Source organism: Nylanderia fulva, unplaced genomic scaffold, assembly GCF_048542155.1.
Source record: "Nylanderia fulva isolate GAGA-0341 unplaced genomic scaffold, ASM4854215v1 Scaffold30, whole genome shotgun sequence".
NCBI classification, from domain to species: Eukaryota; Metazoa; Arthropoda; class Insecta; order Hymenoptera; family Formicidae; genus Nylanderia; species Nylanderia fulva.
In genome coordinates, this window is record NW_028190369.1 from 1,822,507 (window position 1) to 1,850,450 (window position 27,944).

At 36.6% G+C, this 27,944-nt stretch overlaps 2 protein-coding genes across 11 annotated transcripts in view; both read left to right on the forward strand.

Annotated features, from left to right (window-relative positions):
- Nucleotides 1-278: 278 nt before the first annotated feature.
- LOC114930598 (very long chain fatty acid elongase AAEL008004) lies at nt 279-2,772 on the forward strand. Of its 2 annotated transcripts, XM_029302438.2 has the most exons (5): nt 279-457; nt 867-1,135; nt 1,510-1,812; nt 2,016-2,224; nt 2,324-2,772. In XM_029302438.2, the coding sequence occupies exons 1-4, from the start codon at nt 412-414 to the stop codon at nt 2,190-2,192; spliced, it is 795 nt and encodes a 264-aa protein (XP_029158271.1). In that variant the 5' UTR covers nt 279-411; the 3' UTR covers nt 2,193-2,224; nt 2,324-2,772. The 2 variants fall into 2 exon arrangements, with proteins under 2 accessions (XP_029158271.1, XP_029158270.1); XM_029302437.2 differs by having other exon boundaries at nt 2,016-2,772.
- A 747-nt stretch (nt 2,773-3,519) lies between these two features.
- The window catches only part of dlg1 (MAGUK family member discs large 1), a 339,004-nt gene continuing 314,579 nt past the window's right edge, over nt 3,520-27,944 (forward strand). For 4 of the 9 annotated variants that reach the window (XM_085484642.1, XM_085484645.1, XM_085484644.1 and 1 more), the window contains exon 1: nt 3,521-4,518. The gene's annotated coding sequence lies outside the window, so the exon portion shown is untranslated. Of the gene's footprint in view, nt 4,519-27,944 lie in introns of all 9 variants that reach the window. The other 5 variants (XM_085484647.1, XM_085484650.1, XM_085484649.1 and 2 more) reach the window with 2 other exon arrangements.

A 27,944-nucleotide genomic window follows, 5' to 3' on the forward strand; every position in this document is an offset into this window, starting at 1 on the left:
TAGTTAACGAATAATAATACAATTTTATTATTAATGTCTTAATATATTAAGTCTTATTATGTATGCGTACAATTACGATTGCATTGAGTCCAAGGTATAGTTTTTGCGAATAAAATAAAAATGCTATTATTAATAATAAATTGCAGTTATCGATTAATATAAGAAAAAAGAATAGATATAAACATTTTAGACACCTAGTATATTTAATTTATCACCTTACTGTATATAAAATGCCGAACATAGTAATACAAAGTATAAATTTGGTGTACATTAAAAGGTATATAAAGAGTGAGTGTATTCACAAAGGATATGTTGCTGTTGTTAAAGATTCGATTGGTTTAAAATAATTTGAAGACTTCAATGATAATCGATTACTGAGTGCATTGTAACGTTATAATAAATCTGTACGTCATGACTTTCTTAAAAGTATTTCATTATTACTGGACAGAAATGGCCGGTGAGTATTGGTGTGTGTAATCTATAGATTTGTTCGTTTTGGCTACACTAGCTACACTAGTTCAGAGATTATCTTTTTCCTTCGAATGTTGACCAAGAAAGACAGTGTAGCCAGTGTAGTCAAAACGAACAGACCTATTAGAATAGCAGTTATTTTTCTTCCTTTTGTCCAATTATTCCAATTATTAACAACTATGAGGTATGCTGTTAATTATAATATAGTTATAATAATATACCCATATTACAGAAAAATATTTTTATAATAATTGCTAGACATTTTTACGATATCAAAATTGCTTAGAGTGAATTTAGAATAAAGAAAATAAAAAACACCTTAATCGAATAGTTTTGTCTAACATAATTGTCAATTAATAAAATTGCATATTGTAAATCTACATTTGAGCTTTCAGATCAAAGAACGAACAATTGGCTATTAATAAATTCTACGTATCAAATACCGTTTCTACTAATTGCTTATATGTATTTTGTCTTACGATGGGGGCCTCAGTACATGAAAAATCGACCACCATATTCGTTAAAAACCTTCATGAAATTTTACAACGTTTTTCAAATAATTGCGAACGCATGGTTAGTGTACGAGCATATTGCCGCGGGTTGGTTTACAGAAATATCCTTAACTTGCGTGCCAGATTATTCATACAAGCCTGGTTCTTACAAAGTACGTTGTTAATTATATGTAACTCTAATTCAAAAATTGAACAACTAAAAGTATATTTAGACAAACATTTTATCAGTTTATTCATAGTTTTTATTATTAATTACGCATCATCCATTTTTAAAAAGTGTCTTTGTCACTTGTTTTTAATATAAAGATAAAGATAGAAAAATATTGTTTTCAGTCAAGCTAACGAAATATTCTTTTAAATCTATTGCTGAAAGTAAAATAATCCATTATTGGATAATGGAGAACGATTACTTGCGTGTGAATCTTCCACACATCTACTTGTAAATTATATATACACACATATATATATATATATATATGCTACAAATAAATCACAAACATTCAATAAATTATACGAATTCTTATAGTTGGCTACGATTATGTGGTGGATATTGCTCTTGAAGCTAGTTGACTTGATTGAAACAGTCATTTTTGTAGTTAGAAAGAAACACAATCAGATCTCGTTTCTGCATGTATATCATCATATGTCCAACTGTATATTTATCTGGATTTATACAAAGTACATTCCTGGTGAAATGTCGACTTTCATCACCTTGCTAAATTGCTTTGTACACGTCCTAATGTACATTTACTACTTGCTCGCTACATTTGGACCGCCTGTACAGAAAGTCATTAACCCGATCAAGCCATCCTTAACTATTCTGCAAATGGCAAGTTGACGTAGCGTAGAGTATTTATTGATTTGTTATTGAGATGTCAAACATGTTTTTTTTTTTTTTTTTTTTATGTAAATCTATAAATATATATACACATACACAACTTTAAGTAAAAATACAATTAAGATGAACGTACAAAAAAATGTTTGGGTGTGTAATGAATTATTTTCTGATATATTCGATTTCTATTCAAACAGGTGCAATTCATCATATTGATAATTTATGCATCTCAATCATTATTTCCGAGTTGTCCAGTACCAGGTGTTTTCGGACTTGCATTCATCGGAAATATGATAATAAATCTGTTTCTATTCTGCAAATTCTATAAGAATAGCTATATAAAATCTAAGAATACTGTTAAGTTTAAAAATTAATTAAACAAAAAAAAAACAGATGTGCACTATAAGTAAGTTTACATGAATTTATCAAGAATTTAATTTTAAGACATAACGTCTTCCGTTACATGTATTTCGTTTTATGTTTAATGCTACATATTACGTTATAGGTATATAAAAGTATGTTTTAATGTTTTATTAAATTCAAGTATGTTTTAATGTCTTATTAAATTCAACAATGGGCTTGACAGTGAGTCAAGAGCAATGTAATTCCGTGATTAGATTTTTTTGAAGAACGACAATTGTAGAATGAAAAATGTACAAATCACAATAAATATGGAATGTTTTAATTATGATAAATGTAAAAAAAAAGTTACGTTTATCTATACATATATAGTCACATTCTACATCATCTTTATTAACCCGATGGTATATCATCACCATGAAAAATTAGATTTAGATATATTTTATAATTGAAATTAATTTATTGCTCTAACAATGTATTCATTAGCAGGAAAATGATATTAAAAATGATTTGCAATTACGCTAGCATCCTCACATTCGAAAAATATTTATAGCGACTTGTAAATAAAAAAAAATAAATATACTATTTGTTTAACTAATTGCTTAAAGATCATTTTCTGTTAATACGTAAGAGCAATAAATTCGCGCAATAGAGAAATAAATTAGTACCGATTAGTACTTAATTATGCAATATGTTCGAACCTGATTGTTTGTAGTCGAATTACCGGTTTAATAAGAGTTCCCATTATCATGTTATGCATACATGTGATACATATATGAAATCCAATATCTATTCAATATCATAATTGGCAAATTCGATTAATGATATTATATTATCGATGTAAGTTTTCTCATAGCATTATACACTCCAATTACCCTCTACGAATACAAACTCTGTAGATCTCTTTACGCTCTCTCTTTTACCGGATAATTACTAATTAACTGATTAGTCTGCTTCTTGATAACCAATTAATAAAACACGCGTAATCTCGAGAGGGAGAAGGCTCTCTTTCGAGATTAAGGTCTAAATTATAAGACAGGGTCGAGACGAGCGGTAAAGCCATCAGAGGTGGAAAAAGGACCCATAGGCTGGGCCCTCGGCGAAAGGAGGAGCGAAACTGCATCTCGGGCGAGTTGGGAGTACAACCGAAACGGTAGCCTCCGCGCAAAGAGGAATGAGGAGGATCGTGGCGTTTGCGCCGGCGGTCGTTCAGGAAAGGGTGCGTTGAGAGGGTAGTGGGGATGGAATATAGGTGGTGGCGTACGTAGGGGGTGGGGGTGGACAGGGAGAGGCGAGGAATTGGCAGAGGCAGTCAGTGGCTCGCCGCGCGCCACAACGACGGCCGGACATCGGCGTTGACTTTTTCTACTTGCGCGTCCTTCGTCCGCGAAGAGTCGGAGTCTTCTACTTGTTTCGCCGACGCGGTGATTCCGCGCACGAAAAAAATCCATTTTTCGATATATATATATATATATATATATATAAAATTAAGAGATAGGCTGCCGTGTCGTTTCGTCACTCTCGTGCGTTATTTAGGCATCGTGTTTTGCCGAAGGTTTTTTTTTTTTTTCTCCTTTAGTGTGCATTCTTTGTATACGATTTCGATCGCGTCGTCATGTTGGACGAGGATTTTTGAAGGGCGACCGGAGCAGTAATTCGACGGGATGAGCTTTACAGCGTATATCGGATAGCAGGAATGTTCGAGCGAGTAGAGAATCCGTAGGGAAGATCTCTCAGCTTTGATGAAGCGTTCGATCTCCCGTTTCGAACGACGATTATTGTGCGCGAGGCTCCTTCGTGCAGTACTTCGTATAATTAGTGAAGAAAATTGTGTGTGAATTTTGTGCTGATACGTGTTAATGAGAGCGGATATGTAAACTCGATCTCATTGCGCGAATATTTCTTTTTTGCGTTAATTTGCGTTACTTCCAAGAACTCACGCTTCTCTTTAATTGAAATCGATGTGAAAAATAACCGACGGGATAATCTTGAAGCAGTGATTAGATTTCGCGTAATAATGAAACGTTAAGCGATTAAATGCAAAAAAACGCAAGAAAATATCTTACTCGCGTGTGAATCTGCATGTGTGGAAAATTCCTTCTGAGGTTTGTCAAAACGCGGTTGTTTTCGACGATAAGGAGGGTATATTTTCTTCGTATCTCGAGACTCGAGAATCGAGTCGACAAATTATCGATGGTGCGATGATAGTGCGAAAATAACGGAGTATCGGAGAGGAATTCTTGTTCGTCTTGACGTCTGGATAACGAGCGAAAGGACGTTGATTTCCTCGCCGATAATTAGCGCGTGTGACACGCGTGTAACGAGAACATCAAAAGAAAGGTAACGTAAACGAGGACGAAGCGCGTGAGAGAAGAATTTTTCTTTCGTCGCGACGGTTCACCCCGAATCTCGTTTGCATGTGCAAAACATCGAGTTACTGAAACTGCTGGTAATTGCTGTGAAATGAGAAACAGGATATCTCTCGACGTAAATTAAAACGTGAAACGCCTCAATTACCTAAGTATCCTGGAGAAATGGTCATCATGCTTTTCAAATTGGGAAAGTTTTGTCTTTTTAATACTATATAATAGTACTTCTCGACAAATAGGTAACTCTATATCTTATATTCCAATGTTATATAAAAGAAAAGAGAGAGCGCCCCTAGAAGATTTGTATAAAACGATATAAACATTATTTTATTCACGCCAGAAATTAAAATAAAGATATGAAAATGATAATCGAAGATATGACGGGTAATGTAAAAATAATAATAATAATAATAGGAAGTTGTTACTACTAAGTAACAATATTTAACAATGATTAATTTACTTTTGGTCGCGCGTAAAAAACTTGGAAATCAATATAAATAATAATTTATGTAAAAAAATAAAATTACATACCATAAAGAAATTTAAAAAATTTAACATTAATGTAACAATTTTCTGTCGGAAATTTTCAAAATACTCTAAGTTATGAGAAAATTAATTAAAATCTCTTGGAAAATTGTCTCGGATCAATATTGTACACGCAACTTTATTCTCTAATTTTAATTGAATCATGTAGATCTTTCATTATTTAAAAATTTTATTTTTCATCATTTTTTATTTCATTTTTATTTGATTTTACAATTACATTTCGAAGAAACGATTCACGTACGAAGGATATTCCGTATTTTTTTCTCGGAAAATAAATTTAATCACATTATCTGAACTGTTTGACAATTAGATTAAGAGATTTATTTTATCGAGCGGCCGATAACGCGATCGCGGCCGGAATCTTACATACGTTTTCATCACTTTGTCGCCACCATGCTGCTGTTCGCGGCTTACCATTTTATTTATGGTGTCATGCCAGAAGAAAGAAAAAGCTGTTATATTTTCGAACGTAAAACTGTTGCATTGCACAGCAGTAATGAAACTGCGACTGCGCACGTGGCTATATCGTCTCTTGGAGCAAGCGGTCCGCGTCGAAAGTTAAGCGAATTCTCTCGGAACAATGTAACGAGAAAACAGACGGAGCGTGAGTAAGAAAGAAACCGTCGTCCTTTGTTTTCGTGGTTTATACGAATGTCGTGCCCCATTGTTCCGGCGGAAGAAAAGCCGCCGGCAAAAGTGGAAGTATTTTCATGGGACAACATCGAGAACGCGCGCGCACAAAAGCCGACGCTTTGGTTCTCCTGCCAACCCCTTTGCTGGAAGCATTTATTTTCTTACTTCAAACCTAAGTCTATTTTTCGCGAACACAGCGGATCCCGTCATATAAAAAGTCTTCATAAGAGTTTACTAGTGAGCTGGGGAGAAAAGTATTTGTTTTGTGTATATATATATACAAAAATAATGTCATAATTTTCATGACCAAAATTTATATATATATAAATTTTGGTAGATATATCGTGTCAATTTTGTCATGAAAATTATGACATTATTTGCGACTATTATACTTTCTTGTGCGTTAATATTATTTCAATACTATTTTTGAGGTGCCGAATAATATCCGCATAAATATTTATAATGAGCAAACAAGACAGACTTTCTCCAGGTTTGATAAAATCCACGACGAGATAATATGTTCAATGATATCGCCTCTTCTCGTAATAAAACGGAGCTCGCTCAGGAAAATCATTGGCATTTATGAAAAATGCCATCGTTGGTGCTCTTTAGGCGCAAAAAGGACGCGAGGCCAAGGGTCGGAAAGAGAAAAAAAGGGGGAACGATTTCTCTTAGTTGTCGTCATTTTTCTTTGCCGGACATTATCCAGTAGTCTCGTCACGCGTGCGATCGAACGAACAAAACGTGTTCGATGGACACGATTGCCCGGTGTAACGACTTTTATGGCCAACTCTCGGAAGAACGATCGCCCAAATAAATTGCTAGCACACGCGATAAAAAAAAAAGCGTATGGTGTGCGGGGTTTTAGATGGCGGGGAGAGACGAGAACAAAAAAGGAGGAACGACGTGGCACCGGGAGGGCAGAGAGATATCGCAGTCGGGGCGAGTTTGGTAAAGTTGACGGGCGATATTACGGAGCGGGCGTGAAAAACGAGCGGGACATAAAAAAAATCATCCCTCGGTCTCTTTTGTCCGCCCTCGCGATCGGGGTCGGCGGGTCAGCCACTTGATAAAAGCGAGAAAAAAAAAAGAAAAGTACCGAGCCCCTGTTCTTTATAGTCTTGCTCTAATTACGGGATTGACAGACGTGATAAAGAGAAGCCGCGACGATAACAAAATATGATTTTGAGAATAACAATAAAACAAGGTCGTAACAATGAGGGAGAGAGACTCGCGAAAATCAAGTGGTGCAAAATTGTGTGGTTAACGAAACAGATTTGATGATAATTTATTACATTTGGAACATTGCTTACCATCTACGATGAAACATTCATGATGATTATGTTAGCGCGTTATTCCTTAATGTGCATTGTTAAATTCGTACGATAGAAGAATTTCAGGAAACAGGTAATACACGTATATTATAATAAACAGGGTGTCCGGTAACTAACGGACCAACGATCACAAATGGATTCTTTGGTCAATTTGGGAACGATTTTTTCTCAACGAAAAAGGTCATCATTTTTTACAACTTTCCAATATTTGTCATTATGTATCTTTATAACTAAGCCTCGAATTAAAATTGTATTATAGTAAACTCTACCTGAAATTAACTGAAGAATGTAATTGTGTTAGACTTTTAACTCCAAAACGTTTAGTTTTCAAAAAAAACCCATTTTTTTCAATCGCTTGTAACTCGAAAATTATTGACTTCTCAACATTTTTGCTAAGGAAAAATCGTCTTCAAATTGGCTCTTAGAGAATCCGCCCTTAATCATTGGTCCGTTAGTTACCGGACACCCTGTATATATTTGAATTAAACTAATTGCGAGGTGTTAATACAGCCTTACTTCATTATAGCAGCGAGTGATTCTGCCCTACACGTCCGTATTCAATCGAATATTGTGTTTATGACATTTGTTGCGTTAATTCGAACTCGCGTTTCCGAATGACTAGTTTATATACTACTCCCCAGTACATACATATATTTGTAGACAAATATATACTCTCTATTTTATACTATGTGTTTAAGCAAGAATTAAATATTCAGTTACCTGTTTAATATTTCATTAATATTTCGGGAAGAGCATAAATTATTATTGCACATTTCGGTGGCATTATAAATGATAAAAAATTCATTTTTTAACAAATTACTTTTATAACTCTTGTGATTTAATATGATATAAATAAAATTGCTAAATTATACTATATGAATTTTTAATTTTTGATAAAACTATCATTAAAATGGAGAACATCATTTAAACTTATCATTCTTATATTGCTCTTCCTATGAGCTCTGGTTAATATTAAATAATTAAAGAAAGTCTAACAATTATTTGCGTTATCCTAGGCGTGTCATATCTGTATAGAGGATTAGAAATCATAACGAGGATATTCATTCAACTCCATCTAATCATCAGGCTGGATTAGAGTGTTAGAGGAAAATGTCGTCGGTCTAACAAGCCGCGATTAGACCTCCTTCCGCATCTTGCCGTGCCGACATCCTTCGAATTGGGTCTCGTTATCCACGCTTCAATATCTCGCAGTTGACTAATACAAATATATACGTACGTATATATGTACGGCGGCGGAGTCTAGAACTAATCCCGTGTTCGTCGGTTCGCCACAAGCGCGCAATCCGGAGAAGCCGATATTCGTCGGATATGCAAATCGTTGATCGGCCGCGCCGATTCTAGCTCGAAAATCGGCAAACAGCACAAGTTCGTCGACACGCTTTGTACTTTGCGAAATGTTCTCTACTATGTTGTATGTTCGCGCGAGAGAACAGAATATATATATATATATATATATATATATATATATATATATATATCTTTCTCTCTGTCGGCACAAGAGTATTGTTAAATGGTCCGAATGCAAGCACTCGTGAAACGCGATGAGTTACAGAAAGACTATGCGCTCGTTTTGTAATTTGTCAAACATTTCTCTCTCTCTCTCTCTCTTGTTCTTTTTTCGAGACAGTCTCGCTTTGCATTTCATTTTAAATGACTAATACTATACAAATGAAGCTAACAATAAGAGAAATACATCAACGTGTGCATTTAAAGTAATTACATATATATATTCTAGAATTCTCTTCTTCAATAGATATATTGTGATTTTAGAATCGGTTGAAAAAATGTTTTCTTATTTGATCATTCTCGATATCTCTATACGGTTTCTCGTTGTATTACGATGCCGCACTGCGTATACAACACAATAATCTCTACAATGCAGGACAGGATCTGTCCGGGAGTGTACCGGAGATCGAACCGCGCTCGAATGAAACTGGTATTCGCGACGAGTTTATTCAACAAACAACCAATCAGAATACTCCTCTCTCTCTCTCCTAGACCGGTTTAAAAAGTTAATTCGTCAAAAGCAATTCCGTTTCTCTGTTTCTGTCACAACGCGCTATCGTCGATCCCGTAAACTTCCGATCGATTTTGCACTCGCGCGCTAGAGCAAGTTAAATATTTATCAACGTGCTGGATGGGAAATGTGTTATTTAAATGCGGCGTTCCCTAAACGGATTGACTACGCAGCAACAGCGAACGCATGTTCTAACGCGTACACGCCGAACGAGGCTGAACGTTCAGTGTTTCTGCGAAATACTGTACGTCACGTTGGACCCGACACGGTGGAACGAGAAACGCAACGTCAATTTAATTATTTATTAATTTAAAAACGGAATATATCTTAACCAGCCGAGTGTATCTATACTAGAGTATTATTTATAATTTATGTATAACAACTTTCTTAGTCGTGGAAATTTGTTCTGATCCTTTTAATGGAAGCCCAGGGGGTAAGGATCCCTCATAATCGACTTTGTCGCTGGAGATTTCCGCAGATCTGAATAAGAGACCAGAGATATAAGGGGGTGTGAGGCGCGAGGATAAATTTGTAAAGTTAATCCGACAAATTTCACTAGCAACGAGGCCGGGATTTGCAAATTTGAATCGCCCGAGTTTCACGAGGACCGTAATTATTCCTGCTGGAACGTCAAGACTGATTACAATGGCCCCGCGGTGGCTCTAATTCAACTGGATCTCCTTGAAGAGAATGCCACTCTGAAAACGATGAGTCGGTCGCTGCTAATTTCGTAACATCTCTGTTAAATAATTTCATTTGCTACGTTCCGTTATTCTGTGTGAAAAAAAAAAAAGAAGAAAGTCCCCGGAGAGTATAAAATAATATTGCAATGAACGTTGAGTTCTCCTCTGTGTGATACGCATATGTACATTTGTGCACTCCCGGCAATTTTTTACTCCGAATATACAACGGAATTATTTAAGATCAAATTTATGTGGGCGACATTTTCTCTCCAACAGAGCGATTCTTTTCTCGTTGTAAATTTCTGACGAATAATATATATGCCGTGCCAACAGAGAATATTCAACGTTACCAAGACGAAAGCAAAAAGGAGGGAGAATCGGAACTTTCGTCATATCCTTCCGAGCTGCAACTTACAGAGCGCGCGAAAGGTGCGCAAGAAAAATCCTGAAGAGGAGATGAGAGGTAAAAGGAAAAAGAAGGCAGCGGGGACAGGATGGAAAGAAAAGAGTGCGAGAGAGCCAGAAGAGCAATGAAAAGTGAGGAAACACGGAATGGGAGAGATATAGCCGAATGAAAAAGAGTGTCTGGTGGCGTTCTGGAGAGACAACCACGGAAGAAAGATGTCCCCGACATGTTTGAAGGACGAACCCCCGGATCTTTTAAATTCCGCGAACTTGCAAGGAAAGGATGCAACGTACGTGCGCGAATGCACAGTCGTACGTTCATTCGTCATTTTTACTTTCGCGCGGAAAGGGTCGGTTTAATTAAATGTTCGTCGTCCGACGTGGGATATCGCGGTGTGAGATCTATTGTGCGTGGGTGTCTCTCATCACGAGTAAACGGCGAATGCGGACATTCTCCCGGCGATATTCGAGAGCGCATACAGCTCCGAGGATAGAAACGCGCGTAATCGAAGCTAAAGGAATTTTTAGAATTTTATAACTGCGCCATTATTGCTCGGAATAATATTCGGAATGGGGAATAAATATTTTATAAAGACGTAGGCAATTTTATATCAATATTTTTCTAATTAATGACAATTAATCCGATCGAATCTTTTAGAGATAAAAAACATTCTTCTCAATCTCTATATATTTCATTTCAGGTCAACAATATTGATCTCTTGATATTTTTTCTTTATATATATATATATTATAAAGACGTAAGCAATTTTGTATCAATATTTTTCTAGTACAATGACAATTAATCCGATAGAATCTTTTAAAGATAAAAAACATTCTCCTCAATCTCTATATATTTCAGGTCAACAATATTGATCTTTTGATATTTTTTCTTTATATATATATATATATATATATATATATATATATATATATAAGATATTATTTGAAAGCCCTTCGATGGGTCGTTCGATGAATCGCATCCGGGCAAAACGGGAACGACACACCAGCGCGACCGCGATTTTGACATTTCCTATGACGTTCCGTGCTCTTCCTTTTCGGATAGGGATGGTCGACGCACAAACGTCGGTATTCCTTCCGCTTGGCTGACAGGGAACTGCGTTTCATCCCGCAAAAGCCTCCGTCAGAGAGCCTCGGCGGCGATATTTCTGAAAATATATGGTAACCGCATGCGCCGTATGGAAAAGGGACGGGTTATACTACTTCGGAAGCAAGAATTCTCCGGCAGATTTGTTTGCGGATTTAATTTGTGATTTAGATCGCGGAAGATATTTATGACCCGTCGATATTTCCGGGACAACCCGGACCTCCCATATTTGCATGCTCGGATGAATAAATACGAGGGTAGAATTTTCGCGCGCGAAACGCGTCGCGGATAACTCTGGCTTGTTCTCCTTGCGAATTCTAATGCGGAAATAAAATAAATATAAACGAATGTATGCGCGAAACACGAGATTAGGAGATATTAAATTGAGATATACCTATAAAAATTTAAGTTCAAGAAGACACGCGATTTTATTTTACTCTTGTCGATTTGTTAAGGAAAAGACAAACGCGAAAGTCGAATCCAGATGCAATAATTATTATCAGGCATAATTAATATATATAAATTCAAACTCTTGGATATGTACGTCACATTTTATCTGTACGATACATTATACGCTTTCGCGCTACTTTGGTATGAGTATTCGAAATAAGAAACGTTTTTACTCATTTTAAATCCGCCTTATATTTGTAGATTTGAGCTAATAGAATGCAATCGAGATTGCACCAGACACGCGGAGCGAGAATACGGAGGCTCCATGAACCTAATGAAGTTTCCGACGTAATGGCAGATTTATACCTAGTTTTACACATTTTTTTTCAGAGAAACTTCTTTAATGTTACCAAGTCTCTGCTGCCTTGAGTTTTGAAAGTTCATTCCTCCGCGCGTCTTGTTTCACCATCCGGGGTTAGATTGCGATCGAGGGAAGACGGCAGGTTGTAAAGCCAAGTGGAAGTTTAATAACATTTCTATAAAACATGCTTTGCGCGAGAAAGTTCGTAATAATATTTACCTCGCGTTGCAGCTTAATTTATATCGTGTGCGAAGTGTCGCTGTGTTATTTAAGCGGTCTGTCACGCTGCTTATTAAAAACTTTAATCTCGCTTCTCAATCGACTGATTGTGAATTAAAACTAACGTATTGTTTAATTAAAACGGTCAAACAAGCGACTGAATATTTTATCCCTGTTTTCTCTTGGGCTCGTTGGTCCCCTGTGCACGCGACGAAATCGACGAATAAAAAGAGATTCAATTCTGATCGAACGAATTTGTTATTTCTCTCTCTCTCTCTTTTTTCCTCTTTCTTTACACGACAAACTGCATAATTCAACGACAGTTTTATTATCGCACGTTCACCGGTCGAAGCGTGTATTATATATATCGGGAACAACGCACTCGGCTTTTATCGTACGAAATCCATATCGATGCATCCGAAACGGTTCGATCTGTCTCCCGGGGGGTTGCTTTCGGGGTGTGGGCTGCCTAATGGTCAAGCAGCGCCAGTTTCCGGTGTTTCGGCGCTGGATATCAGCCGCGGGCAACGTTTGGACGCAGTGTCGAACAGTGTTCGACAACGGGCAGTGATCCCGGTCTAATCCCTCTAGTCTGATACGTCGTGAACGAAGCGACTGCAAGTTCACGAATTGTTTCGCGTTATCGTCTCCAAGTCCAGGCATCGTGAATCACCATTTGCATTATAGAGACATTTTTTTCCTTTTGCACAATTTTTGACGGATGCTCTCTTAAAAAAGAATCGCGCTTAAAATATAAATAATATATACGTGGAGAAAATTTTCTCTTAGAATTTATCCTGAAAATCATGATGATCGTGGGACAATATGATATTGGAAGAATTTGATAAGTTTCTCTAATAATAAAAAATATTAATATGTGTACATGGTAAATTTTATTACGTATATAGTGAAATTAATCGAACATATTTTATATCTTATTGTGGATTTTTTATTGTGGTGTAAATATTGATCAGAGAAATTTTAATAAAATTTTTCCCATGATTTTCATGATAAATTCTAAGAGAAAATTCTCTCTGTGTATTAATCAACGTATTGATATAAATAATGTATCAATTGAGAAATATCGTATTTGATCAGTCCTTATATCGAGTATATTGAAAAAGTTCGAAGAGAGTTATTGAATATAGTTGTCTCTCGTTGACGAAATTGGGACGCTTACGACGATACACGAATATCGTACTGCATGGGAAACCGCTTTTATCATTTTCTCTTTTTTCATTGCACGTGGAGTCGCTTGTGTATCCGAGATACTTTATGATGTCGTTAAAAGCGCCTTCTCCTCTTCCCCGTCGATCGTTGATCGCGTATGGCATCCTAGAAATATCGTGCACGAGGGTCTCGAATTTACGTGTCGAAGACAACGACACATGTTCGATGATCTTTCTCGTTCGCTCGAATAACATGTTTTTGCGTATCGCGACACTTTATCTTGATTGGATACCGCGCGTTAGAGGCATAAATTTTAATGGCAAAAAACTCGGAAGCAGAAGTTATGTATTGACGTAGCTCGTGTCGTGTGACATAACTCTATTTGTGTCTCTAGCAGTAAATTTATTTGGAAAAATGTCGCGATATATTTTGCGGTATCCTTTGCAAAGGAGAGGTCATTTAAATTTGAAATCATAGTTCGAAGATAATACGAACTGTGAAAGTTAAATGTTGTAGAAAATTGTGGGCGAATTTGGACGCGAATGTTGTATCATTACATCTTATCGATGCAAAGATCGATGCGAAAACTAATAAAATTCGATACATTATTAATTACGGTAAATACCAATAAACTGATATATGGTACTGGTAAATTGAGACAAATTAATCGGATGCTTGTATGTAACACTGATTGTAAGTTGATCTTTAGTCAACTATGGATACCTAAAGGGGGTTGTACTTTACGGCTTTAGATAAGACAACCACGACGTCGGCGCTTCATTGTAATTCGAGCTTCATGTTGGAAGTTACCTCATGTCGAATATCCAATGAGTCTTTAAGCATCTTAACCTCTCGAAGACCAAGAGCTTCTTAGCATTAGTAGAGACTATTTTGTTACATATTTCATATATATTTTTACAATAATTAATTAATACACAATTTTTTCGTGTTTATGAATAAAATTGCGTTTTTTTCATAAACTTGATAATAGCGTCAGTTATTGTTGTAAAAAAGAATAATTTCTATATAAAATAATAGCCTTGAAAACCTTGTCATTAATATGTTATAATATAAAAACAGTGTTATATTTTAAAAGCTTCTATTCTCTTTTTCTCTCTAAATTTTAACATTAATTTATTATAAGATTTAATAAAAATTCTCGGGGAATACATTGAATCATACAAAATGTTATATCAAAATTTTATGAAAACACAGTATGTGTGCTTTTGAAATATCTACTTTTTGTTTTATTAATAAAATATAAGAATAAATGTCACGCATGTTCCATTTTTCCTATGCGTTTCACGACTAAAGTATTATTAATAATAAAAGCGTATTTATATATTTTTTTTTCGAAATTTTTTTGGAAGTTTAACCGTAAAGTTTACGAGAGGAAAAGAATGGTGTGTCTCCTGAAAAAAAGTTGAAAAAGCGCAACGCATTCGCTGTATGTTCGCTGTCAATCACGATGCTTTGTCGATCTCTATACATATATATATATATATATATATATATATATATATATACTTTTAAATCCTCGACGGATTCGCGCGTGATTGATTTTTGAGATTTTGCCGTACGCGCATTCTATTTATCACCCTCGCGCATCCGTTCGCCGTTAATTGTCTCTGTTAAATGTATTTCTAATAGGAAATCTTCAGTTGTTGAAAAAAATTCTATCGAGTGTGCTACGCGGTTTCGAAACAGGACATCTATCTCTACGCTAACCGTGTATTGACGTCAATAGATCAATAGATCAATATTCGACTCGTGAAAACAAACATGCTTTTGTATTCCATATGCATTTATACACGGAAACGGGGATATCTCTTTCGCGAAAATCTGTGTTTTTTTTTGTATCATCTATCGTAGATTAATTGCAATTTATTATCTGCAATTTGCAATTTGTTAACAAATTTTATATCCAAAATAACAACGGTAATAACGTATTTCGCAAGAATTCAATTTCGTTAATTAAACTCGACTCGAATATTTTTCTCTGCGCGCTGAATTTTTCCTCTTTCCGGTTAAATAATACATTTCGAAATATATTTCTTGCAACTCGTACGCGGATACATCTGCGAATAATTCTCTATCCGTAATAATTATTTTCTGCTTTTTTCCGCGGAAGATACACTTTCTTGAATAACATTTTTCTATAACTCAATTTCGCACACATGCCACGCGACGAATATCAAATGATATTCCACCTAGAAAATCTTCCTTTCGCCTCCGACCGCACGCTTTACCATCGTCATGGACGACGTATGCCGTCTGGCGCGTTGAGAAGGGTCGTTCAGAACACTGGTAAGATAGAGACGATGCTTCGAGGCCTCCTGAGCGAAGAAATATCGTCGAAAGTCCTGGGGAAAAACCAATTTCGTTTCGCGCATACCCGTCCCCGAAAAGGATCACGTTTAGACCCCGGCTAACGGAGAAGTCGAAACGTAAATCATTTTAGTCCTTCCTCTTCTTCGGCTTGCTCCTACTTTTCATTACTTCCTGCTACACGGCGCAGGAGAAACCGAGAGGAACGATAATGGCGGTGTAATGTACTTTGAAGTTTGCAGGTTAAAGTGACCGCGGTTATATCTTGTCGGCTATTATATTTTGCCATTACCTTCCACACGTCTCCCTCTCTCTCTCTCTCTCAGTGGTCTGCCAGCCCTCGCGAAAGTCGACTAATCGCGTTAATGTTCGGCTACCAAATTCGGGTTCAAAGTTCGTCGTTCGACCACCACCGACGTTAAGTGTAACGAGATGCGGCGTAATGATCGCGCGCGGTTGAAATTTCGTGGGAGGTATTTTCTCTTGCGGCGAACCGAGACGTCAGGTTTTTTCTCGATCAAATTTCCCATTCGCGGCGAGCGAATGGGAAAATTTTTTTTTTTTTTATTCTTCCCGGCACTTGCAGACGCGCGAATAAAATTCTCTTGATTAATGCGGAAGAGCGCGACTAGTCGGGGATTTAGATTCGGTTTATTACAGACCTCCCGGACGTCACGTTGCGGAAACTTTCATATTCCGACCCAATGGGACATTCGTTCTTAGCGTAATGAAATCCGCGGTTTATTCTGCCGCCTGCATTCTGTCTCATTCTTAATGCTCCTTTCGTCGTCGTATATCCGGGATATATCCTTTTGAGTCCGCTTATAACGTGTATTTCCGCAGTGATAGTGGCGGACACGTACGCGTTCGATAGAATTCAGCAGCGGTTCCGGAAAGTTTCCCGGAAAAATAGATATTGCGCAAGAAACGGTAAAAATTCGACGAGGAAATATCGCGGCCGCGAAGTTTGTCCGTTTAGCCATCGACTTTATTCTTGTGACTTTATTCTTTTCTCTATATTTGCGGCTTTATTCCAAAGTAAATGCATAAATGTATATATCGAGACTAAACGAAGTTTGCGAATCGTCTATGATGGAAAACAACCCAACAGAATTCCGTGTATGAGTATATCCTATAGTGCGAATAAATGTGAAATTGAATAGATATTTATTTTTAAATTATTATATCATTTTTAATTACTTAAATTTACTTAATTTGAATTCTCTCTTTTACGTGTCACGTAGAATGAAGAAACGCAATTAATATGATATAGTTATGTCGGTTGTTTTAATTATAATAGTCGCTAATGAATCAATGTTGTAATGAATATCGTTATAGTCATTATTGCCTGTCTTTATGGCATCAAATCGACCGGGGTCAAAGTTCGATGTCTCGGGTACGGTCAAAGTACACCAATACAAGGAAATTACGTACAATTTCCGTGTATTTGTTCGCGTATTCTCGAATCGCCACTTCCATCGTACACCACGTAGGATATAATGTCGAAGATAAATTTATTGTAGCAATCAATTGTAGTTAGTTGATTGTTGAACTCGGACCAAATTTTCTTTCTACATTATATTTCAATTAAATCTCACTTAATGCATCATGAAAGCTTCCGTTATAATTAAATTCTATCGTAAATTAAGTTTATATAACTCGATGGAACTCTCATTTCGCTGTTTTACTCAAGAATATCTATCGCATTTATTAAGAGAGAATTTATTATGTAGCATTGCGCGAAGGAGGAGAAAGAATCATGCTAATGGAATTAAATTTAGCGAGCGCTCGTCGGCGCGAACTGTCGATTTTTCAGTTTTCTCCCATCTGAAACAACACGAACGAGATCGCGTATCATTAATCGGTAAAGCATAAAAAAAAAAAAAAAAATTGTTTCCGCGATGCCTCGATCCTTTCTCACTCTCATAGGATGAAAATATTTTCTTTCCGTAAGATATACGCGCTCCACTTCCTTAGCAAGGTAGACTACGTGCGATCTCCCGACATCCCACTCCGATCAGAGACGATTTACTCTCTGCCGAGAAGCTCTTTAAAGCGGAGCCTTACTCACGTCCGGCTCCGGCATCGATCCGATATTACTGGGATGAACCAAAAATTTTATCAAACCTCGCCCGGATTCCGGATGAAATTCCAAGGAAATATTTTCTTCACTTTATGAGTTCCCAATCCTTTCACGCAAGATCCATGCAATTTTGATAAGGAGAATACTTTGCGTGCAACATCGTGCGAAAAATCGCGCAAAAAAGTCTCGCGGAAGAGAATTCCTCCGCACATTTTTTCGCGTATTATAGCTCTATTTACTTATACCTGATAATTTTGAATTTTTATACATATCTTCTCGATTTGAAAGTATAATATGAATGAATGCGCTTCTAGCATTGTTTTAATTCATATTAGACTGATTAGAATTTGTTACACATATGTATATACCTATGTATAAATGGACGATGAGATAATTTTGAATTCCTGCTGATAAATGAAATGTTGAACGTTTCCATAACGATTTTAAGCAATTTGAATTGAAAGCTTTTATCGTGTCTTGAAATCTCGATACATGACCAAAACGTGCCTCGATTCCTATATATGCTCGCCTACAATTTCCAATGCGTTTGAATGTAAAAAGAATTCTAACTAAAAATCACGAGTGGAGAGATATGGAGAGACGTATAGGAATTTTCAAATTTAAAAAATGTAAATTTAAAAATAAAGGATCCTCGCGCGCGCGATTATAAACGCGAGCTTTTACAACAATATTTCGGAACGATTGAAATATTCCGACGAGCATCGTGTACGAGAGTAATTTGAAATTCAGAATGGAGAATAAAAAGAGTTACGAGCCGTGTTTATCTCGAGTATTGTTACGCGGCGAGTAAATTTGTATCGATATATATATTTTTCTTAGACGCGGCGCACAAAGCCCGAGGAAAAGTCGCGTGCATTTTTCTCGCACGTGGCACCTTGCCCTACACAATACGGGGACGCAACAATGCGTATCCGGTGCAATGTTGCGGCGCGAGAGAGCCGCTTTGGACAGGTCATAAATATCGCCCGACCATCATAAAGCTTACTTTATTTGCTTAACTTCTGCTAGGAGAGAGGCATCTCGCGACGAGGTTGAGTCGAATAGGATCTTCCTGCCGGTTTCCTTCGGTGGAAAAAGGAAGCGAAAAAAAAAAAAAGGACGGCGAAAAGAGGCGCGGCAAGGACGCGGACGAAGTTCAGGACATCCGCCGGGATGATGCATCGCTATCCTAGGCGCGTACACAATCTCCTGGGTGCCCTACCAAGTTATTCGGGCGTAACGTCATAAACACGGTACTTTGTCGGAAAAAATACGGTGATCTGTATAAATTACGAAAAGAAAGTATTAGCTGAATTATTATATAATTATATAGGTATAGGGATAAATTAAGAAAAACACATGTGATTTATTCAATGAATGAAAATAATTGTACAGTTTTAGCAGATTAATATCTTAAATAAGAATATAAGCTAAAAAAGAGATCCTATAATGCGAAAGAAAAATATTGCGATAAAAGATAACGCAATGTGGAATTTGTATATGAAAATAAGATTCGACTTTAAATTACTCGATCAATTCGTCGCGTTGATAGAACAATACGTATAATAATTATGAATGATGCGCCGTGGGTGGATCTTTGAATTATTTAGAAATCATGTCTTTTCTCAGTAACGCGAAACGCGAACAGGAATCGTGTAACGAGATCGCCGACATTATTAATTGGCGCAATAATGGCCAAGGTACTCTACCGCGGGATGATATAAGAGTTAATCCGGCGAAGTGCAACCGATATTCGTACGCCGCGTTCATAGCTAAGCTATTACATATCCTACGCGACCTATATTATGTCTTGTCCACCACTCTAATCAGACTACCAATCGTGATATCTCGGTCGTGCTTCGACTACTGCATCTAAATGTATCTTATCGTGCATCATGCTTAAGAGCTTCTGTGGAAACATTACTCAATTCCATCCGTTATACGATGTTGTAATCAATCGCTTGATTGAATGATCAATGGCAAACAGCCAGACTGTAGATTAACAATGTCTTTGAATTGGCGCAGTTTATTTTAATTTTAACGTTGGCAATTCCATTTTTATGAGAGAACGAAAAAGTCAAAGTTCAATTAAAGTACAGATAGATAAAGGAAGAAGGTAAGGAGCGGAGGAAGGAATTAATATTATCGAGTAGTCCGGAGAACTTTGAATTATCTCTAACTAAAATAAAATGACGAGGAGCGCGCTATCGGATATTGGAACATCTTTAAGAAATCACGAATGCGAATTTGACGCACGCACTTCGACCTACACATTGAAAATGCAACGTCGCGTACTTTGCACTCCGCTGCACTTTGTCATCCCAACGACCATTGGCGTGGCCGAGTTTCTAATTAATTGCAGCCCGACTCTCCTCTTCAGGAACAAGTGAGGCGGCAGAGTTGATAGCTACTACCGAGGTGGAATTCAAATTAGCTGGCGTTACATAGCCGAAGGAAGTTTTCTTTTCTTTTTTTTTTTTTTCCCTCTTCTTTTTCTTCGTAAAACGCATTTTCTTTTCATTCGAATAAACTTCGTTTCCTTCGCTTTGAAGACATTCCGAAATAATTGTAGGTTTATCCATCCACCATCGTTCATCCCCTTTGCCCTGGTAAATTATACATACACGAAATGGGAGAGAGGGAAGAGAATGTGCTACCCACAGAACATTTACCTACCGTTGTATGCTCGTGTATTTAGGATACTAGATGCTGGTCCAGGCCCAGCTCATTAAACATTACGGTTACCGCACTTGTTCTCTCAATGAGCGAGAAATATTGTGCTGGTTTCGTTGTAACGATTGAAAATTGAATATTCTTCCATTGTATATTACCGGAAATAGACGCGTCGGTAGTATTAATAACAGGAAACGCAATACACGGGATATATTAATAGCTCTCTGTACGGTGATAAACCTCGGTGAAGCACGTTGGAAGACAAACACGAAGACACTCTACCGCGGAGGGAGATGTGGGTAGGAGAATAAAAATATTATTTAAATGAAAGGCGAATGTATCTCAGTGCTATAAATCTCGAGCTCTTCTTCCGCGGCGCGCACGTATAATGCACCATACCCTTATCATTCATAATATTTCACGTTGGAAACATGAACACATTACGACGAACATGATGGCGCGTCACTCCGTGCGTACATTTCATTGTATTATTTATTCTCGTTTTCGGTCGCGAAGCTAACACTAAAATTGCTGTCTTCCGTTTCAGACAAAATTTATTAGTGGATTCGGTATTTTTCGCGACCGACGTCATCGCAAATATTATCGAGTTTCCGGTGAGCAAACGAATTTATTACGTCAACCTCGTCATTCACCGACATTTATGGTGCTAAATATGTGTAATATATGATTCGTGTAAATATGAAAGAATTAATAATTAGATGAAAACAGCACGAGTGTTGTAAAGAATTGCTATCGATAAATTAGCAGATAATCTCATCGACATATTTATTGTTAAGTTATCACTAATATATCTCCAAAAAAGCGCGATGCATGATTAAACGTTTAAAAGCTCGCTCGCACGAGCTTTTCCGCGCTTTAATGGCAGTTTATAAAAAATTCGCGAGAAACGCTGGTACGAGTTGTAGTTCAGGAATTTTCCGCCAAGAAACTTGGATACTTTATGAAGTTCGAAGACGAAGTGGCATAGGGCGATGTAGGCGTAATCGATAACAATCTTCATCTAGTCGGAAAATTTTTCCCTACGTCAGAGAATTATCGACTAGAATTTGCAAAGTTCCGTTCCTTTCGCATTAAGACGTATTTGTTATTTAATGAGACATAATTTACAGCAGTTTCATGTACTTTACGTTCACATCGCTTACTCGCGACGATATATTCGAGATAGAATTTTCAACTTTTGCACAGTATGAAACCGAAATATGAAATACGCATGCATCGATAATATATATTTCGAGAGAAAAATATATATGCACATATTGTCAAATATAGATATATTTATATTTTATATTTATGGAACAAAACGCGACAAACCAGAAAAGAATCCATTTTTTTACGCTTTACTTTTCAACCTGTGTATAGGTATCACAATTTAATATTTAATACATTCGTAAAATATAACATTCAAACACATATACTATTTAAATACAATATTTGAATGAAAAATACAAAGCGAGTAAAATTTATTTGTTTATAAGGATAGCTACAATTTTTCAAAATCCAAAATTAATTTCTCTGAATATTCTCGCGATATTCTCGCTGGAAAACGCATTATCCCGCACATATGAGGCTGCGTGCGCGATGCATACATAAACCGTCAAATTAACCGGCGCCCTTGTTTCACTTTGCTCTTCGGGGGTTAATATATATATATATATATATATATATATATATATATATATATATATCGCGGAGGGAGAGCGCCGTGTAATTCGATCGGGCCGCAAAAGAAAAACCGGCATCTCTCCGAGCTTGTGCGTAACGCATGGGAAATGAGAGGGATTCTGGGGAAATCCTGGGAGAGAAGAAAGTCAACGGAAAAAGAGACCGGGGGAGGGAGAAAAGGATATTCATATGCGATGTAACCGTCGAATTTATCGCCGTACTCGAACAGCCGTGCGCGCTCCTTTATCCGCTGGAATCTTGGCCGTGAATCAAATCTGTGATTTACGATCCGCGCGCGCGCGCGCGCATATATATATATATCAATTCCGCAACGTCCCCGATTATCAGGTCGGTCTCCTCCACGGGTCTCCACGTTGGACCTTCGCCAGCCGGTACCCCTGCATTCGCATCGAAGGAGAGAATGTCATCCTTTCGCGGATGTTCGCGTTCTTTTTCCTACGCGACGCGACAGCGGTGGCGGCTCTCTCCCGCCTTTATGCGGATTCCCGTGGGATTTCGAGGGATAAGCGACTCTCCGGGAGAGCCCGGTGCTGTCGGTTATATTCTCAGACGTGTGGAACCTCATCCGCGCCGTGTGACAGGATTTTGTGTCAATAATGCAAATTAGATCCCTTCCCATAGAGCCGCTTAGCAGAGTAAGCGATGATGGTTCAGACTGTACAAATCCGACTCGCGGTAAGGGAATCGGAGATGCTATTTGTCGATCGCTACGGCTTACCGAGGAATTGGTTTGCTCGCAAAATTTTAATTGTATAGAATTTGATATTTCTTCTTTTTTTCCTCTCGATACTGGATTTTTCGTGTTTTATTGTACTTCTTTTCATGCCGAGCTATTTCCACGTCGTCGCGTGTATATATAGGGAGGATTTAGATCGAGGAAAATATTCGAGGAGAGGGTGTGGGATCGTGTGATCCGGATATTTCTTACGTCTACACTCTTCGTATATATCGAGGGAAACCGGGGAAAAAGGAGCGGATATAAGCGGGAAATATCGTTATCGCTCGACGCGCGAGATTTTTCTCCGACTCTGTGCGTGTGTCTTCCACCGATTATCCCGACACGACTGCATCTTATCGAAAAGACCGCGATCGATTAAATCCGATGTAATAAGAATATGTGTGCGCGCGGCATTTTATTATAGCCGGATCGAAGGAAAATATTGCCGCGTTATCGCGGGATGTCCCGTGGGATCGCTTTTGATTTTTTATTGTGTTCCATACACACGCGCACAGAAAAAAAGGAATCCTTGATTCAAGTATATTTTTATTCTTCAACGCTATTTGATCGATTTAAGCATAGAATGCTCTTTGTAATCACAAATTTTCGTTTGCCTTAATAATAAATAAATAATAATAAAAATTGCATATGGTAAAAACAAACTTAGTTACGTTTGAACTAAGAATTATTATATATATTTGAAAGTACCTGCACACTTGTCACTTGTCCTTGCAATATTTATAAGTAAATTTTAGCTTCAACCAAGAATATTTTGCACTTTGTTTTAAGGATAAATTATCCTTTATTCAAAATTATTTATATTTGGCGCTATTATAAGGATCAAATATACTTGAATCAAGGCATATTTGCATTCTCTCAAGGATACTGTTTTTTCGGTGCATATGTGTATTGTGTCTGCCACATTAGAAAGTCTTATTAGACAATAAATAATTTAACATTCTTGATGATAAATTTAATGATTTTTTTCTGTGATGAATTCGAAATTGATTTTCTTCAATTTTATAATGACGAAACGTAAATCGATTATGAATTATATAAGTTCAAAAATGACGAAGTTAATATGTAAAAAATAAATATCTACATATATATATACAATTACTCGAAATTTATGCTTATATTGTTGTATATATATTTTAATATTTTAACACAGAAAAAAAGGAATCCTTGATTCAAGTATATTTTTATTCCTGAACGCTATTTGATCGATTTAAGCATAGAATGCTCTTTGTATTCACAAATTTTCATTTGCCTTAATAATAAATAAGTTTGTGTAAAGTATATTTTATCCTTAAGATATATTCTTGTTTGAAAAATCGCATATGGTAAAAACAAACTTAGTCACGTTTGAACTAAGAATTATTATATATATTTGAAAGTACCTGCACACTTGTCACTTGTCCTTGCAATATTTATAAGTAAATTTCAGCTTCAACCAAGAATATTTTGCACTTTGTTTTAAGGATAAATTATCCTTTATCCAAAATTATTTATATATTTGGCGCTATTATAAGGATCAAATATACTTGAATCAAGGCATATTTGCATTCTCTCAAGAATACTGATTTTTCTGTGCGGTATTCTCTTAATTACGCGCGTTCTACGATCTCGTTTCGAAATGCATCGTGTGTCGTCACTACTCTTCTTCCCTTTTAGAGGTACATCTTCGTTCCGCCACACCGTGTAGTTAGACTATAATCTTGTAGTTTGGCGTAAAGCTGTTACGACGAGTATGTAGAATTTCGTGTTTACAGGAACCGAGTAAGCTCGGCTTAATGACAGGAAGTTTGTCGAAAGTAAATACGGATACATCCTACTTTGCGTTATATGTGTACTATCGGTAAGAGAAGAAAACCCGATATGAAATTTATTAAGACACACAGAAAAAAAGAAATCCTTGATTCAAGTATATTTTTATTCTTGAACGCTATTTGATTGATTTAAGCATAGAATGCTCTTTGTAATCACAAATTTTCATTTGCTTTAATAATAAATAAGTTTGTGTAAAGTATATTTTATCCTTAAGATATATTCTTGTTTTAAAAATCGCATATGGTAAAAACAAACTTAGTCACATTTGAACTAAGAATTATTATATATATTTGAAAGTACCGCTTATATCCGATGCACACTTGTCACTTGTCCTTGCAATATTTATAAGTAAATTTCCGCTTCAACCAAGAATATTTTGCACTTTGTTTTAAGGATAAATTATCCTTTATCCAAAATTATTTATATTTGGTGCTATTATAAGGATAAAATATACTTGAGTCAAAGCATATTTGAATTCTCTCAAGGATACTGTTTTTTCTGTGCATATTCGACGAGATTCCAAAGGCGCCAAAATATTTTTGTATAGACATCGTAAAACATACAAATATAAGAATAATATAAAGCGCGTACATTTTTCTGTAATATACTTTTTTCGCAGAAATTATTTCTCAGCGAGAGGGAGAAATTATAACTGTAAGTGGGATTTATATATATACGCGTCGTGGTGAATCTTGTTAACTTGGGAGGTGAAACTGCGTATAGCAGTGCGAAGTAGCAGTGTAGAAGTAGAGATCTCATTTATTTCCAGATTGCCGACATATCTGAGCTATCCGGTGTCTCTTTCTTTCTTCTCTCGTGTAAACGTTTGACTTTATGCGCATGGATTCAAAGTTAATTTGAATTAAAACGAAAGGTATTTCTCGGCAACAGTTTTTAATTTCAACGAAAAAAAGCTTGAAAGAGAAAGATAAACGTAGCTATCGTTATTTTCGCAATTAATTAAATTCCTGATTAACTACATTTATTTATCATTTTTTTATTTTTCTGCTTCTATTTCCGCCATGTACGGCTTGTCTCGCGATATAATTCTGGATAAAACGATCGAAAGAATGACTGGCGGTCGCGCTAAATCCTGTTAAGCGCGTTAAAGCATAAAAAAATGTCGGATATTCATGATGCAGCATATATATATATATATGCAACACAGGCGAGCAGGTGTGAAAATAGCAGAGAGACTGAAGGAAAGAGGAATAGTCGTTATACCGCCGCTCGTAAATATACGGCACAATCCGCGTGAAATGCGCCGTGACGTTGTCTTATGGCACGGCTCATCTAAAGGTCACCGGGAGTATTTCCGGCTTGCCCGTGCGAATCCGCTTTCCGGTTTTTGCGCGAAACTTACACGGTTGAAATTTCAGGTCGCGCGCGCATATCGCGAGAGAAGATAGTCGACCTTAATCTTGGATTATGTAGCCGGATGGCTAACGCCATTTTTCTCTTTGCAGCGCTATCGATCCCGGATAATATTCCAAAAATTTATTATCTCCTTTCTATATATTAATATTATTTTATATTCCTTTTTCTGCCCTCGTAATTCGACCTGAAGCGCGCGCAAAACTCAGTTTTTCTTACAATTAGATTCGTGAGAAATAATTTCACCGGAAGATTGATACGTATAAAAAAGCTTCTTTTTTACTTGAATTTTACGTGTAACTTATACGTAAAACTATTCAGCTAACTTCTAACGCTCATTTACCGACCAGTTTACCCTTTGCACAATGAAAGAGTTTTCCGGAACGAGATGAATTTCCCAGGCGATTCAGCGAGAAGTCGAAAGGAGGAATTCGAGAAAATGAATCGACGCCGCGGATGGGATCGGGCGCTGTAACTTATCGGTTTAATGCGACTTCCGCAGCGAGTAGATCGTGAAAAGAGAGTTTCTTCCTAATGAAGGGTCCGGGAGCCTAGAATTGTTAATTGCCTGTGGACCTTATTAATGATTGCGCGCGGTCCGTGGCAACTTTCTTCGTCCCGTAATCGCGCCAACTTTTCTATGTAAGTGCTGTGTTTTGTGTGTGTATGTGTGTCGATTTTTTTTTTAAGATATTTTTAGGATACTCTTAGCTTTTTATAGAGGGAAAAGAGGTAAGCATTAAAAATTCTTGGCGAAAGGTTTGCGGCCGGTCCTTTTGATCTCGAGGTAAACAGCCTTGCTTTAATTGACGGCTATTCACATAGAATTCACGCCATGGAAAATGCTTTGAAGTTATACGCTTAATGAGAGAAGCTTGCACACAAAAACGAATATTGCATTAAAGATGATAGTAATAAATATTTAAACGCGACGCACAAAGGATTATTTTTACATATCGCGAGATTAGTTTGTTAAGCTATATAATTTATTTGTCTGAATCGCGTGTGTGTTGAAATACGTAAAAGGGATTAATCAAATTTCGAAAGATAATTCACAGTATGTATTCCGTAATAGGTAGGATAAAATTTTGGGTTCATTATTAAATCATCTATACACTACTATGGTTCGCATTTAATATTCTGACATATCGGCAATTCGCTCTTTGATGCATCGAATGCATGTAAATATGAGCACTAATCTCGATGGAAGAGCTTTGATACTCGATTCTATTCAAGATTCAATCAACATTCGGCCATTACATTTTCAATACGCTTAGAAAAATATTAATTTTAAACGAAAAAAAAGCTCTTAAAAATATGTTCTCATATTATGTATACTTCTGATACTATCCTTGTATAAAGTTTCGAATTTACTGCGATATTAGGATGCTAAAAAATGTGATTTGTACATACATTAATCGTATCTTTGATCACTCGATATCTCTGGTAACTGTATATTAATATAGTCAAGTATAGTATTCATATTTTATCGACAGCGATAAGCAAGGATCGCGAATGCAGCTCTGTTATAACGCCAAGATATTTATTGCTCATCCTACACGTTACACGAGAAAATTGCACTGCTATAATATTGTAATATCTATATACATTTTCATCTCTAGAACATCCTAATAAATTTTAATAGCCAAAATGCATATATATATATATATATATATATATATATATATATATCTATATCTCAATTTACAAATTGAGTCGTTCAACTAAAATGCACACATCAAATCTTTCAAGCACAACACCGAGATAAATATATCCACATATTTATAAATATAAAATAAATAG

Bases quoted from the DNA above. Each gene is read 5' to 3' on its own strand.
- LOC114930598 (XM_029302437.2), top strand. From the start codon at position 412: ATGACTTTCTTAAAAGTATTTCATTATTACTGGACAGAAATGGCCG. The intron at 458-866 runs GTGAGTATTGGT...TTGAGCTTTCAG, and splicing joins TTACTGGACAGAAATGGCCG to ATCAAAGAACGAACAATTGG. The intron at 1,813-2,015 runs GCAAGTTGACGT...CTATTCAAACAG, and splicing joins CCTTAACTATTCTGCAAATG to GTGCAATTCATCATATTGAT.